Source organism: Ranitomeya imitator, chromosome 2 (assembly GCF_032444005.1).
Source record: "Ranitomeya imitator isolate aRanImi1 chromosome 2, aRanImi1.pri, whole genome shotgun sequence".
Classification (NCBI taxonomy): domain Eukaryota; kingdom Metazoa; phylum Chordata; class Amphibia; order Anura; family Dendrobatidae; genus Ranitomeya; species Ranitomeya imitator.
The window spans coordinates 61,158,848-61,173,117 of record NC_091283.1 but is presented as its reverse complement, the minus strand read 5'-3'; the positions used below and the strand labels follow the sequence as shown (position 1 = coordinate 61,173,117).

General features: G+C 45.4%; 1 protein-coding gene across 1 annotated transcript; it reads left to right on the top strand.

Moving 5' to 3' along the window:
• The first annotated feature begins 11,858 nt into the window (after positions 1-11,858).
• On the top strand, positions 11,859-12,931 carry LOC138667187 (olfactory receptor 8D1-like). The gene has a single exon (XM_069755484.1). It carries the CDS (start codon positions 11,875-11,877, stop codon positions 12,808-12,810), a length of 936 nt encoding a protein of 311 aa, XP_069611585.1. The 5' UTR covers positions 11,859-11,874; the 3' UTR covers positions 12,811-12,931.
• The last annotated feature ends 1,339 nt before the right edge of the window (positions 12,932-14,270 follow it).

Sequence of the window (14,270 nt, the reverse complement as noted above, 5' to 3'; positions counted from 1 at the left end):
CCAAACTTGACGGCTCCCTGTGCTCTGTTCTCTAACCTCACAGCCAGAGCTGGCACCGTCCAGCCTCAGTGTCCAGCCACGCCATCTGCCTGCCCACAACACAATCATTGCCTCTGAGTAATCTATACTATTATATTAACTCGAAGACACACAAAGAGCACAACGAGGTCAAAAATACTCTGTTGTAGGGCGTGGCTTGCTGGGGATCAGGAGTATACCTGTGCTACAGGAGCTCCTGAACAATCCCTCAATATAAGTGGCATTTTATATGCTTTATAGGAAGAAATTACCCCAGGTTTAATCTAAAGCGACTAGGAGCAAAGCACAAGATGGAAAAACCGGCTTTTATTGCGAAAAAAGCAATTACAAGGCAAAGAAGCTCCAGCTGCGACCTTACCCCAGGCCTTAATACACAGAAGAACAAAGGGCTACGCTCTGCAGCATTACCAGGTTCCAGCCAAGATTCGGCTGCAGGAGGACCTATGTACAAACACACGTCCACAGCGACTCCCGCACAGAAAGCTGAGGGACCATCCATCCTCCTTGCACAAACCGGAACCCACTCCGCATGTAGGCCTAAAGCTGCGGCCTCGCTTAACTTAGTAGGGCCGAGAAGCAGGAGAGCAGCTGAAACCCCGCCCATAACCCCGCCTACGGACCGCGGCGGCTCCGCTTTCAAGAAAAGGACCCCAGACCCTGAGTCAAGAAAAGATCCGGGTGGGCGCTCACCACAAGCGGACACCACCATTAAGTCTCCGGAGCCCTCTACCGCCCCAAAGCAAATCGGCGCCGCTGCCATGTATCGGCACAAAGCCGTGGCCTCACCTGAGCCGGCGAAGCAGGGAAGCAGGAGGGAGGAGACTCCGCGCACAATCCCGCCCACAGCTCTGCCCACGGCAGACGGAATAACAGCTTGACCGCGGGGAGAGCAGCAGCAGGTAAGCCTGCTTAAAGAGCGACTTACGCTCTGGAGTCCCCGGGACATAGAAGATCGCTATCTGGAGTCGGCGCAGCCTCCAGGATGAGTCCGGGAGCTGCAGCCCTCCGGGTGCGGGCGAGGCTGGGGTACATTAAAGAGGACGGAACTCCGCCCGTAGCTCCGCCCACGGTGAGCGGCGGCCCCGCTCCCATACAGATCAACACAGAGCTGGCCGCAAAGAACTCTGCAGGGGAGCGCTCGTGGCAGGCGGCTCCCGCTCTAGGGTCCCCGGGATGCTCGGCTCTGCTACATATGACCGGCACATACACCGGGTCTGACAAAGACACTGCAGCTCTCCATATACAGGGGGGGCCGGGGAGCAGAGGGGTGGACAAGACCCCGCCCACAAATCGCGGCAACACCGCTGTTACTAGTGCTAATAAGCAAACTGTCAGCCGTATTCTAAGATACGATGCACCTACATTTATACCCCAACCCAGGCAACAGGGACTAGAGAAACATCAGGTCGCAGACCCCAAAATAACACAGTCTGAACTAGATGGAGTGACACAAATGGACTGTTGCTTGCCGGATGCACCACTACAGAGATCTAGCAGCAACATTAATCAGGGGGAGGAGAACCCCAACTTAGAGGCAATATGCCTTTTTCCCCGTACAGAAGAGGCGAGAACTTCCAAAAGACCCCCCACTGAAACAGATATAGACAATTTGTTGATGGATTTTTGCGACCACTTTAACAAAAAGATGGACGAACAATCCCTAATAATAGACAAATTTGCGCTCTTTTTTAATCCGTCAAACACTGGTTCATCCTGTACGGACATAGCATCTGAGGCATACATAAAAGACGCGCTATCATCCATTGCAGAAAGCCTTGATTCCTCCTCATCCATATCTTCCTCACGGTCTTCCCTCTGCGACAACTCTTCACCAACACAAGACTCATACGCATCCTCTATGAACTCCTCAGACAGCAGTATGGAGGACTTTTCCCCTGGGAATTATGATCTTCCCCATTCGGATCCTTTACCAACCCCTCCTATGCCCTCGGATGTGCTAGAAAGTCTACAAAGGGATATAGACTCACTCAAATGCAACTTGGCAACTCTTGAGGATCATAGACGCAGAAACAACGTGAAAATCGGGGGTCCCTGAGTCTGTCAAACCCCTCACTTGAAAAACTTCATCCACAAAATGATCTCTAAATTTATTCCTGACATCAATGAACCTAATATAATAGATAAAGTCTACCGAATTAAGAGACCCTCGTCCCTCCCACTGGATGTGCCAAGAGACATTATTGTCTCCTTTTTCCCCGCCTGGGTCAGGGGTAAACTATTTGAGCTTTCCTCCGAAAAAGACTTCCTGCTCTCCTCATATGGCCACCTAACATTTCTCAGAGACCTGTCTAAAGACACTTTGAAAAAGCGACGAGACTTTTCATCAATTACACGGGAGCTACGGAGGTCCCACTTTGCTTATTCATGGTCACCTTCCTCTACTCTGTTGGTAAAACTCTTATCCGGAACTGTACATATCACAACACCTACAGAGGGTTTGTCCTTCCTGCAGCAACATGGTCTGAAACCTTCTAGAACCTTCAAAGGTCCTACCTGAACTGTAGTTCTGCCCTATGCATATTGTCATCTATTTTTACTACGCTTCTTTTGGGTTATTGTTTTATTCCTTCCTAATGATTAGCTTGGATAATGAGCCAGATATTTTTGCCGCCCACATAGTCGCAGGGTCTCCCGAGGGTGTTCCCGGACTCAAAAAGCTACCATATAATATTCATTAAGCTTAAAGCTCACAACAGGGACTCGTATTCTACCATCTACTGACTATAGCCTTAGATGACTACTCAGCGAATCTGCACAAAAAGCCCTAATGTCATTTTGATAACCTACTGTGTAATTTGAGTTCAAATCATTATGTTTATTCTAATCTACTATACGATACCTGTTTCCCCTATTGCTATAGGGGTTTATTTTCCCCATCTTCTTATCCCAACCCATTACCCCACCCCTACCCCCCCACCGTCCATTCCTAATCTTTCCTTCCCGGTTAAGAGTTAAAATTCTAATAAAACTGTTTGGAACGAAAAATACTCTGTTGTAAAAAAAATGACAGTAAATAAGCAAGTGCTAGTCAAAAAATGAAAAAGACAGGGTATTTAGTTAATACTTTTTTGGCAAAAAAATGTATATTAGGCTGCTCCACCAATCGTCAAGGTATACCCATAATAGAGCAGTCCTATCTAATGTATATAATCCCTATCTGATGTATTTAAAAACCTGATCATCTGTATAGTACCTATATAAGCAGGGTTCAGAGAGAAAATTTCCATGAGGACATACTAGATGAAACAGGAAAAATGGATATTAAGCTGCTCCACCAATCGTCAAGGTATACCCATAATAGAGCAGCTTAATATACATTTTTTTTTAAAAAAAGTATTAACTAAATACCCTGTTTTTTTTCATTTTTTGACTAGCACTTGCTTATTTACTGTGATTTTTTTTACAACAGAGTATTTTTGACCTCGCTGTGCTCTTTGTGTGTCTTCAGGTTTCTTGGTGGTGTGTGAACAGGTTCCTACAGACTTGTTCACTGTGCAAGTAGCCCATGTGTTTTTGGTTCTATTAATATTAACTCTCATTTGTTATCATACCCTGGGGCCCGGTGAGCAAAATCACAAAAGGGGGGGCCGGTCTGGGCTCTGTACGTCTGTTCACCGGGCCCCATACAACAGTAAGGACAGTAATGCCCTGTTGGCAGCCCGGGCGCTCAGTCCCCTTTTAAAGTATGTTTTTCTCTGAAAGAGACAGGAATCAAACATGCAAGGCTAAAATCATGCAGCCGATGCCTTGCCTGATATATTTATGTTTTGTGGTAGATCAGCTCACTTGGCTGCTTAACGAGGTAGTCACAGGAATAATTCTCATTTAAATTTTCAACTTGTTTATTAAAACAGGCTTCATAAACCAGTCCAAACAAAAGACATAGACATAGTCTTCTTGACATAAACAAAACAACACTCACAATATTCCTTATAACTGCTGGTTCGCCCACACAGGAACCAGGATTCAGCTCTGTTTACCAAGAGCCCAGTTCAGGAGGTCAGCTCCCCTCCAGAGTACACAGAACCATCAATAAGTCCAACGATTTTGCTTTTACCTCTTGGATATGATGAACAGCTGTCCCGCCCAGCTCTCCACTGTTCATAATAGACCTGGCCCTGTCATGGCTGATTAACCCCTCTCAGCACATAACACGCTAGAGAAAATGTTCCAAGTTTATATCACTGAAGCTACTAACCTCAGTGAAACACATCACCCCTCCAGCTCATTACCGGTCACCATTTTACAGTGTGTACTGTATATACAGTGATGAGCAAAAGGGTGTGTTTTGAATTTTTGACTTTCAGGCCCCATATCTCACCATTCACTACTGCTTCAAACGTGTGGCTACCATCATTTTATAGACAATCATCTTGGCTATCTCATACATAAATTTGACTTGCAACTATTTAGCATTTGCTTAGTCATGCAGATTCTTCCATTGTCACTGAATTGTTATTGTTTTGCTCCAGGTGGTAAAAAAAAGTTTCTTCCTGTATACTACAAATTTCAATCTGTTCTGACCTTCCCTAAAAGCTCAGAGTGTTATTAGGTAGATTCCTAATGAAAAGGTCAGTGGTTCGAATCGAGGAGCAGCCATTAAGAAGATTTCCCATTAAAAGAGAAACAGCATCATCCAGCTCATCAATAGTGGTCTCTTGGCCAAGAACATTGCCAGATTGCATCATGTGAGCTCCATGACAGTTGGAAGAATATGAAATGAAGTCCATCCATCCATTCAGAAGCCAAAAGGTGGACGTCCAGGCAAAATATCAGAGTCAACAAGTCGGTTCATCACAAGGTCGATCAGTTCTGGCGCAACAAACGCTGCAGTGGAGGAGGCCCGTATGCGTCATAACAGTGAGATCACAGACGTCCATGCAAGCACCGTGCGACTCACATTACACAAGTCTGGAATGGTGGCCCAAAAAAAGGTGAAAAATCCTCAACTTCAATAATGTCATAAGAAGCATCCGCTCAAGTTTGCAAAGAAGTGTGAAAAGTTGACAGTAGAAGATTGGAAATGGGTGATTTGGAGCGATGAGATCAAAGTGAATAGACTAGGCTCTGATGGGTATAAATTTATTTCGAAGAAACAAGGAAAAAAGGGGATAACGGATCGAGAAATTGAAGGAACAATCATGTTCAGTGGATGAAGCTTGATGATATGAGGTTGTTTCACAGCCAAAGGCGTTGGATACTTGACCAGGATAGATGGTTGTCACAATGCTAAGCTATATGTGAGTATAATACAAGATGTTACTTCATACACACTTTAAAAATAAGATCAACCAGACAAGGCAAGTCTTCATTGTTCAACCACCACAACCCCTTTGTATACCAGACCAATGCCCAAACCCCATAACCTCTCTATCCAACATCACTGAAGGGGGGCTTAATTGTCTCCTCTCCAAATCGCACCTCGCCACCTGGGCACTCGACCCCATCCCACCTCCTCCCAACCTCACCACCACACTTATCCCATCCCTAACCCACCTCTTCAACCTATTACTATCTTCTGGCACCTTCCCTTTCTGCTTTCAAACATGCCACAATCACGCCTATCCTTAAAAAGCCAACCCTCGATCCAACTGCTATGTCCAGCTATCGCCCAATATCGCTGCTCCCATTCACTTCCAAACTCCTGGAGCAGCACGTCCACTCTGAACTTTCCTCCCACCTCTCATCTAACTTGCTCTTTGACAATCTACAATCTGGTTTCCGCCCCCATCACTCAACTGAGACAGCCCTGACCAAAATCACTAACGACCTACTTACCGCGAAAGTTAATGGACAATACTCTGTACTCCTTCTAGACCTGTCCTCTGCTTTCGACACGGTTGACCACTGCCTCTTACTACAGATCCTCTACTCCATTGGCATCAAAGACCTCGCCCTATCCTAGATCTCCTCGTACCTTTCCAATTGCACATTCAGCATCTCCCACTCCCACACTACCTCCTCATCCCACCCTCTCTCTGTTGGAGTCCCCCAAGGCTCTGTTCTAGGACCCCTATTCTTCTCAATCTATACACTTGGCTTGGGACAACTCATAAAGTCCCATGGATTCCAGTACCACCTCAATGCTGATGACACTCAGATCTACCTCTCTGGCCCAGACGTCACCGCTCTGCTGTCCAGAATCCCAGAGTGCCTATCAGCCATATCCTCCTTCTTCTCCTCTCGCTTCCTCAAACTCAATGTGGACAAATCTGAACTCATCCCATAGATGTTCCTTACCTGACCTATCTATCACAATCAATGACATCATGCTTTCCCCCGTACCGGAAGTCCGCTGTCTCGGAGTAACCTTTGACTCTGCCCTTCCTTCAAACCGCACATCCAAGCTCTTTCCACCTGTCGCCTCCAGCTCAAAAATATCTCCAGAATCCGTCCTTTCCTCAACCCCCAATCTACTAAAATGCCCCTCATCATCTCCCGCCTTGACTACTGCAACATTCCTGCTAACACCCTTGCACCTCTCCAGTCTATCCTTAACTCTGCTGCCCGACTAATTCATCTCTCTCCTCACTACTCCTCTGCTTCCCCCCTCTGCAAATCTCTTCACTGGCTCCTATTCCCTCAGCGTATCCAGTTCAAATTACTAATACTGACCTACAAAGCCATCCACAACCTGTCTCCTCCATATATCTCTGAACTAATCTCCCGATATCTTCCCTCACGTGATCTCCGGTCCTCCCAAGACCTCCTTCTCTCCTCCACACTTATTCGATCCTCATCCAACCGCCTCTAGGACGTCTCCCAAATATCCCCCATCCTCTGGAACTCTCTGCCCCAACACGTCCGACTATCAACCACATTCGGAGCCTTCAGACGGAACCTGAAAACTCATCTCTTCAGGAAAGCCTACAGCCTACACTGACACCGCTGCTGCCTCACCAACACCGGAGCGCCTACAACCCTCAACCTACAGTCTCCTTCCCCATAATCCTGTAGAATGTAAGCCCGCAAGGGCAGGGTCCTCGCCCCTCTGTATCAGTCCATCATTGTTAGTTTGTTTACTGTATGTGATATCTGTAACTTGTATGTAACCTCTTCTCATGTACAGCACCATGGAATCAATGGTGCTATATAAATAAATAATAATACACTCAAGTACTATGGGTATGAAAAGGACGACATAGTGCTCCAACAGGACAGCGGCCTGAAGTATACGTGGAGATTGGTGAAGATATGGTTCAATGATAATGAAGTAGAGGTGCTGGATTGGCCCCACTGTCCCCAAATCTCAACCCAATCCAACACTTATGGGTAGAGTTGAAGAAAAGCTGTATACATACCCCAGTGAGGCGACCAGTATGCACCAACTCTAGGAATATGTAGAAGAGACCTGGGATCAGATTTCAGTCAAGACATGCTTGAATCTGATGGGGAACTTGCCCACAAGGTTTCAAGCAGTGCTGAAAGCCAAAGGTGGATTTATAAAATAATAAATTAAATTTAGATTTTTAGGAGCAAACAAGTAACAATGGAGTGACACGAGAAGAATCTTCATAATTAATCATATGCTAAATAGCTGCAAATTAAATTTATGAAACGAGATATCCATGTTGTCTATAAAATGATGGTGGTCTCACATTCTAAACAGTAGTGGATGGTGAGATATGGAGCCTGAAAGTCAAAAGTTCAAAACATTGTTACCCTTTTACTCCTCAGTGTATATATTATAATATAAATATATATAATGATTACTATTTGTTTCTAATTAAACTTGAGGGGAAAAAAATGGATTTGTGCGTCCTGAGACTTTCTCCCAAGAGTCTTGGATCCTTCCCCGGTATTATAAATGCTCCTCATAGATATATTTATAGGGCCTTGCAGCATGGATTTTTCATATGGCGCCAATGATGCATTATAACTGTCAGTAACTTCCGCCATCAGACCATTCATACTGAGATACAAGCTGTCCATTTCTCAGGTCTATATTTTCTTATCACAGTCTGTGTTCCCAGGCTGTGTAGTGAGCACAGTAATGGAACTCTTTACGCCATAATGACCCAACAAGCTGCTCTCATACACTGAATAATCTGATCCAGGAAACAGAATCCTCCTATATATGTAAGTAAATGTCTAATTCCGCCAGTGAGCTCATCCTGACAGCGAGTTTGTAAGTCGTTTTTTTTTTTTTTTTCTGAACTCCCGCCTGCTGATTTATGACCATGTCAGGGTATGTGCACACGTTGCGGATTTTGCTGCGGATCCGCAGCAGTTTCCCATGAGTTTACAGTACAATGTAAACCTATGGGAAATGAAATCCGCAGTGCACATGCTGCGGAAAAAAACGCGCCGGAAACGCAGCGTTTTATTTTCCGCAGCATGTCAATTCTTTGTGCGGAATCCGCAGCGTTTTTACACCTGCTCCAATAGAAAACTGCAGATGTAAAACTGCAGCGGAATCCGCAATAGAAACCGCGATAAATCCGCAGTGAAAACCGCAGCGGTTTTGCACTGCGGATTTAACAAATCCGCTGCGGAAAAATCCGCTGAGGAGTTTTCTACGTGTGCACATACCCTCAAAGTTCAGCTAATATTTTATGAGGTCTGTAGTCATAAATGAGCTGAGAGCAGTTCACAAAAAGACAGATAAGAGTTTGGCCATGTGCACTCCACTCTTTACGACGCTGGTGGAGCCTCTGAGGTTTTCCTAGGCGAAACCTAAAGAGGCTTCGCTGTCAATTCTTGCATCGGCTGCCTCACCGGCGTCTTCTTTTTTTCTTTCCTCTGCTTTTGCCTAAACTCACGAGTGGCTTCCTAGTGGAGCTACCCAAGGATTGACCATGACGCTTATTTACACCCCTTCATAGTTTCCCAACTCTGATGCAGTTAGGCTACGTTCACATTTGCGTTCTGCCGGACTGCGTTGGGCGCAGCCGCGGCGACGCATGCGTCATGCGCCCCTATATTTAACATGGGGGTGCATGGACATGCGTTGCATTGCGTTTTGTGACGCATGCGTCTTTTTTGGTGCACGCGTCAGAGCGCAGAGGACGCAGCAAGTTGCATTTTTTTTGCGTCCAAAATCACGCCAAAAAAGGACGCATGCGTCACAAAACAATGCGTTTTGCATGCGTTTTGGTTTGCGTTGTGCGTTGCGTCGCCGACGCAGCACAGCACAACGCAAATGTGAAGGTAGCCTTAATAGGTAAGAAAGACCGAATATGTGCACATTGCTGTACATTTTGCTTATTTTCGATGGCAGTTTTGCAATGCTCTTTTAGGCAACTTGCAGGCAGAATCCACCTGAAAAAGCCACTGTGTGCATATCCCCTTACCACCTCCCTGGCAGACCGAGCTCACTGATGGATCCTCAGCAAATCTCATTCCGCAGTGTGCAGAGAAACAAGGAGCCTGTAAAACCCAAATGGTGCAAAAAAAAATTTATGAAAATTGCAATAATTTTTTTGGCCCATAATGGATACAGTAACTAAAAAAAATGCCTTTAAAGATGTCCTGGTGTCCATATTCCTTATTGGAGAACTTCCTTGGCCATGAACACAATAAGGCATCAATCATATGTCTGTGTGATTCACGAATATAATATTTGCCCATTTTTGTCTATGTGGCTGTTCAAGATATGCGCACTTATGTTTCATCTCTGCCCACAGTAGGGCAAAGTGCAGATGCAAGATTCCGCCCAGCAATTTTAATGACACAGGAGGCATCATACACATGAATCAAAAAAGGAGGAAGACGAGCAGCAGCCAAGAGAAGGGACGGAGAGGCAAGAAAGGACACCTATCGGACTGGCAGGATTACCATACAGCGCAGGAGAGCTTCAAAAGATTTTTGGGGTGGTCTACAGGGGAAGTCAATGGTTTGTATAACTAGTTATGGAATGCAGCACAGGCGCTGGTTAAGGTGGTAGTTTTAGTTGAGATATGACAAAACTAGTGACAGGTTCCCTTTAAAGTCTCTGGGTGCATGGAAAACATCTGGCTGCACTCGGATGACATCTGAGTGCAGTCCAGTTTCCGCTGACTCACAGAATTTAGAAGATGGAGGAATGTTGTTCTCCACCTGTTCCTCAGTGGGCTCCGATTCTATCATTCAGATCACACTATGCTGACACTCTGAGCAAACTCGGATTGACCCGATTCTTTCAGAAAATAGAATCTATTGTCGTGTAACCTTGGCCTAACTCTTGAACACTGACCTATACATCGCTACTGGTTGCCCTCCTAAAAAGCTGCTATCAGGTTCTCTTTAAGTTGTTCATATAATAAGGTTTGTACCAAGACCCCCATGTATCCTATGGTAGAAGGCGCCATAGTGCTGCCTTCATATAACTGTGCTCCTGGCCATCAGTTGTGCACAGAGCTGCGGCACGGCTCCATTCACTTGCATAGAGCCCTGCTGCAGTTTCCTGGACAGTCATGCATTCTCCATAGGCAAAAGGCAGTGGGATGGCTAATGCTGGAGATCTTTTCTTTACATATGCAGGGGCAAGATAATTGTGTGAAAGTGCACAGTGCTTTGGCATGTCTCCCATGAGTTCCACTTCATATTACCCAAATTAACACTAGCCATCATGCTAACAAACAGTATTTAGCACATTTACCCAATAAATGCCTGCTATATTGCCCCACACATAGAATCCTAGAATGTTAGAGTTGGAAGGGACCTCCAGAGTCATCGAGCTTCTCCCGTCCGAGCTCAGTGGGACTGAGCTTTCACTCCCTTTTGGCATCGAGCTTCACCCATCCGAGCTCGGTGGGACTGACAGTTATCTCCCCTTTGGCATTGAGCTTCTCCTGTCTGAGCTTGGTGGGACTGACAGGAGAAGCTCGAAGCCAAAAGAGAGAACTGTCAGTCCCACCAAGCTCGGACGGGAGAAGCTTGAAGCCAAAAGTAGGAGAACTGTCAGTCCCACCGAGCTCAGACAAGAGAAGCTCGATGTCAAAAGGGAGAGACCTGTCAGTCCCACCAAGCTCGGATGGGAGAAGCTCGATGCCAAAAGGGAGAGACCTCTCAGTCCCTCCAAGCTCGGACAGGAGAAGCTCGATGCCAAAAGGGAGAGACCCGTCCGAGCTCGGTGGGACTGACAGGTCTCTCCCTTTTGGCATCGAGCTTCTCCCGTCCGAGCTCGGAGGGACTGACAGTTCTCTCCCTTTTGGCATCAAGCTTCTCCTGTCCGAGCTCAGTGGGACTGCGATTTCTCGAGCATGCTCAGGGGTTCCTCCGAGTATTTTTTAGTGCTCGGAGATTTAGTTTTTCTTGCCGCTGCTGAATGATTTACATCTGTTAGCCAGCATAAGTACATGTGGGGGTTGCCTGGTTGCTTGGGAATCCCCACATGTACTTATGCTGGCTAACAGATGTAAATCATTCAGCTGCGGCAAGAAAAACTAAATCTCCGAGCACTAAAAAATACTCGGAGGACCCCCGAGCATGCTCGAGAAATCTCGAGTAACGAGTATATTTGCTCATCACTAGAAGAGACCTGTCAGTCCTGCCAAGCTCGGTCGGAAAAGGAGCTCGATGCCAAAAGGAAGAGAACTATCAGTCCCACTGAGATCGGACGGGGGAAGCTCGAAGCCAAAAGGGAGAGACCTGTCAGTCCCAATCAAGTGGTCTGTACTTTCTTGAGATGTCCTTGTTTTTTACATGATTTTATTGTATTTTTTTAATGTAATCAAAATAACAATGTAAACTTTTATAATCCTAGATCTCTTCTCCCTCTGTGATATTGCTGTCGCAGATTTACGAATATCCATAGCCGACTGTCTAAAATTTGCATTACAAATTTATTGGCAAGTATTTTCTATTTTCAGATTTTATCGATCATTGGGACCAATGAATGCAGCAAATCATACAGTGTTGACCACTTTCTTCATTATTAAGGGCATTTCTGATGTCCCGACTCTTCAGGTGCCAATATTCCTCTTGGTCCTTTTTATTTATCTTATTACCATTGGTGGTAATATGACCATCCTCCTGCTGGTGTGCGCGGACCCTCAGCTCCATACTCCCATGTACTTCTTCTTGTGTAACCTTTCCATCTTGGACATCTCTTCCAGCACGGTCACTCTTCATAAGACCCTCGTTAGCTTTTTATCTGGTGACAAGACCGTTTCTGTCCTGTCATGTTTGGCTCAGATGTTCATCTTCACATCTCTGGTGTGCAATGAATTGTTGATACTCACGGCCATGAGTTACGATCGCTATGTCGCCATCTGTAACCCGTTGCGCTATTCCACAGTCATGAACCGAGGCGTCTGCTCTACGCTGGCCTTTGTTTGTTGGGTTTTAGGCTTTGTGGAATCTCTACCTCACGTTGTTCTAATATCCAGATTCACTTGTTATAAATCTAATGAAATAAACCACTTCTTCTGTGACATTGTCCCTCTAGTGAAACTTTCCTGTAACGATACGTCTCTCTCTGACTTTTTGATGTTCATCTGCGGACTCTTCCTTTCCACCTTCCCCTTTGTCCTCACATTTATCCCTTACATCTTCATTATCCGTACCATAGTGAGCATCAGTTCCACTGTAGGGAAGCACAAAGCTTTCTACACGTGTTCTTCACACCTCACCGTGGTCATACTTCTGTATTTGACACTTGTCTGCCAGTATCTTAGACCGGTTTCAACGGACACTTTGGAATCCAACAAGCTTTTCTCCTTGTTCAACACGGCTGCCGTCCCCATGCTGAACCCACTGATCTACAGCCTGAAAAACAAAGATGTCAAATCCGCACTGAATCGCAGATGGGTACGAACGACCATATGACTGGATGATGATGATGACGACGATGAAGAGCAGGAAATGTAGACAATGTATGTCTACATCTCTGTATGTTCTGCTGACATGGAAAAGACTAACAATGTACAGAGTAAAAACACATTAATCAGGCTCTGGATCAGTAGCCAGATGAAAACTTGTTTTATTCACAAAGTTCTATATTGTAAGGCATCATTTTCTACATAGAATAGAATGTATAACTTTTGTTTTATTTATCTATTTTTGCACCATAAAAACAAAGTTTTATGAGGACTTCTTACAGAGCCTTAAAAAAGTTATTTACACCCTGCAAACTTTTCCACATTTTTTTACGTTACACCCACAAACTTAAATGTATTTTATTGGGATTTTATTTTCTACTAACACTAAACAGCAAGTATTTGTAAGGCTACGTTCACACTAGCGTTCTGCTAGTGTGCGTCGACTTAGCGTCGGGCGACGCAGCAGCGACGCACGTGTCATGCGCCCCTATGTTTAACATGGGGGACGCATGCGTTTTTGTGTGCTGCGTTTTGCAACACTTGCGTCTTTTTTGCCGCTAGCGTCGGACCAAGAAAACGCAGCAAGTTGCATTTTTCTTGCGTCCGATTTTCGGCAAAAAACGACGCACGCGTCGCAAAACGCAGCGTTTTTGCGTGCGTTTTGCCGTGTTTTTTTGTGCGTCGTGCGTTGCATCGCCGACGCAGCGGCGCGCAACGCTAGTCTGAACGTAGCCTAAAGTGTAAAGGAAATGATACACGGTTTTCTACATAATTGAAAAATATAAATCTGAAAATGATGACGTGCGTTTGTATTCAGTCAATATTTTGTAGTACTACCGTTCACTGCAATTACTAATGCATGTTTTTAGTATGTCTCTTCCAAATTCGCACATCTAAAAGCTGACATTTTTTTTCCCAACCTTCCATGCAAACTAGATCTAGTTCAGTGAAATTGAACGGATGTCATGTAGGGGGCACAGCTAACATGTGGAAGAAGGTGCTCTGGTCAGATGAGACCAAAGTAGAACTTTTGTGACTAAATGCAAAACTCTATGTGTAACGAAAAAAACACCATCCCCACTGTCAAACGTGGTGGCAGCATCATGCTGTGGGGAGGCTTTTCTTCAGCAGGGACAGGGTAGGTGGTCAGAGTTGATGTGAAGATGGATAGGGCTAAATACGGGGCAATCCTTCAGGACAACCTGTCAGAGGCTGCAAGAGACTGGAGACTGGGAGTAGTTCCATCTTCTAGCAGGACAACTACCCTAAACATCCTGCCAGAGCTACAATGGATGGTTTAGAGCAAAGCATATTGATGTGTGTGAGTGGCCCATTCACAGTTCAGACCTAAATCCCATTGAGAATCTGTGGCAAGACTTGAAAATTGCTGCTCACAGACGTCTCCATCCAATCTCACCGAGCGAGTGTGCAAAGAAGAAGGGGCAAAAATGTCAGCTTCTAGATGTG

Bases quoted from the DNA above. Each gene is read 5' to 3' on its own strand.
- LOC138667187 (XM_069755484.1), top strand. From the start codon at position 11,875: ATGAATGCAGCAAATCATACAGTGTTGACCACTTTCTTCATTATTAAG.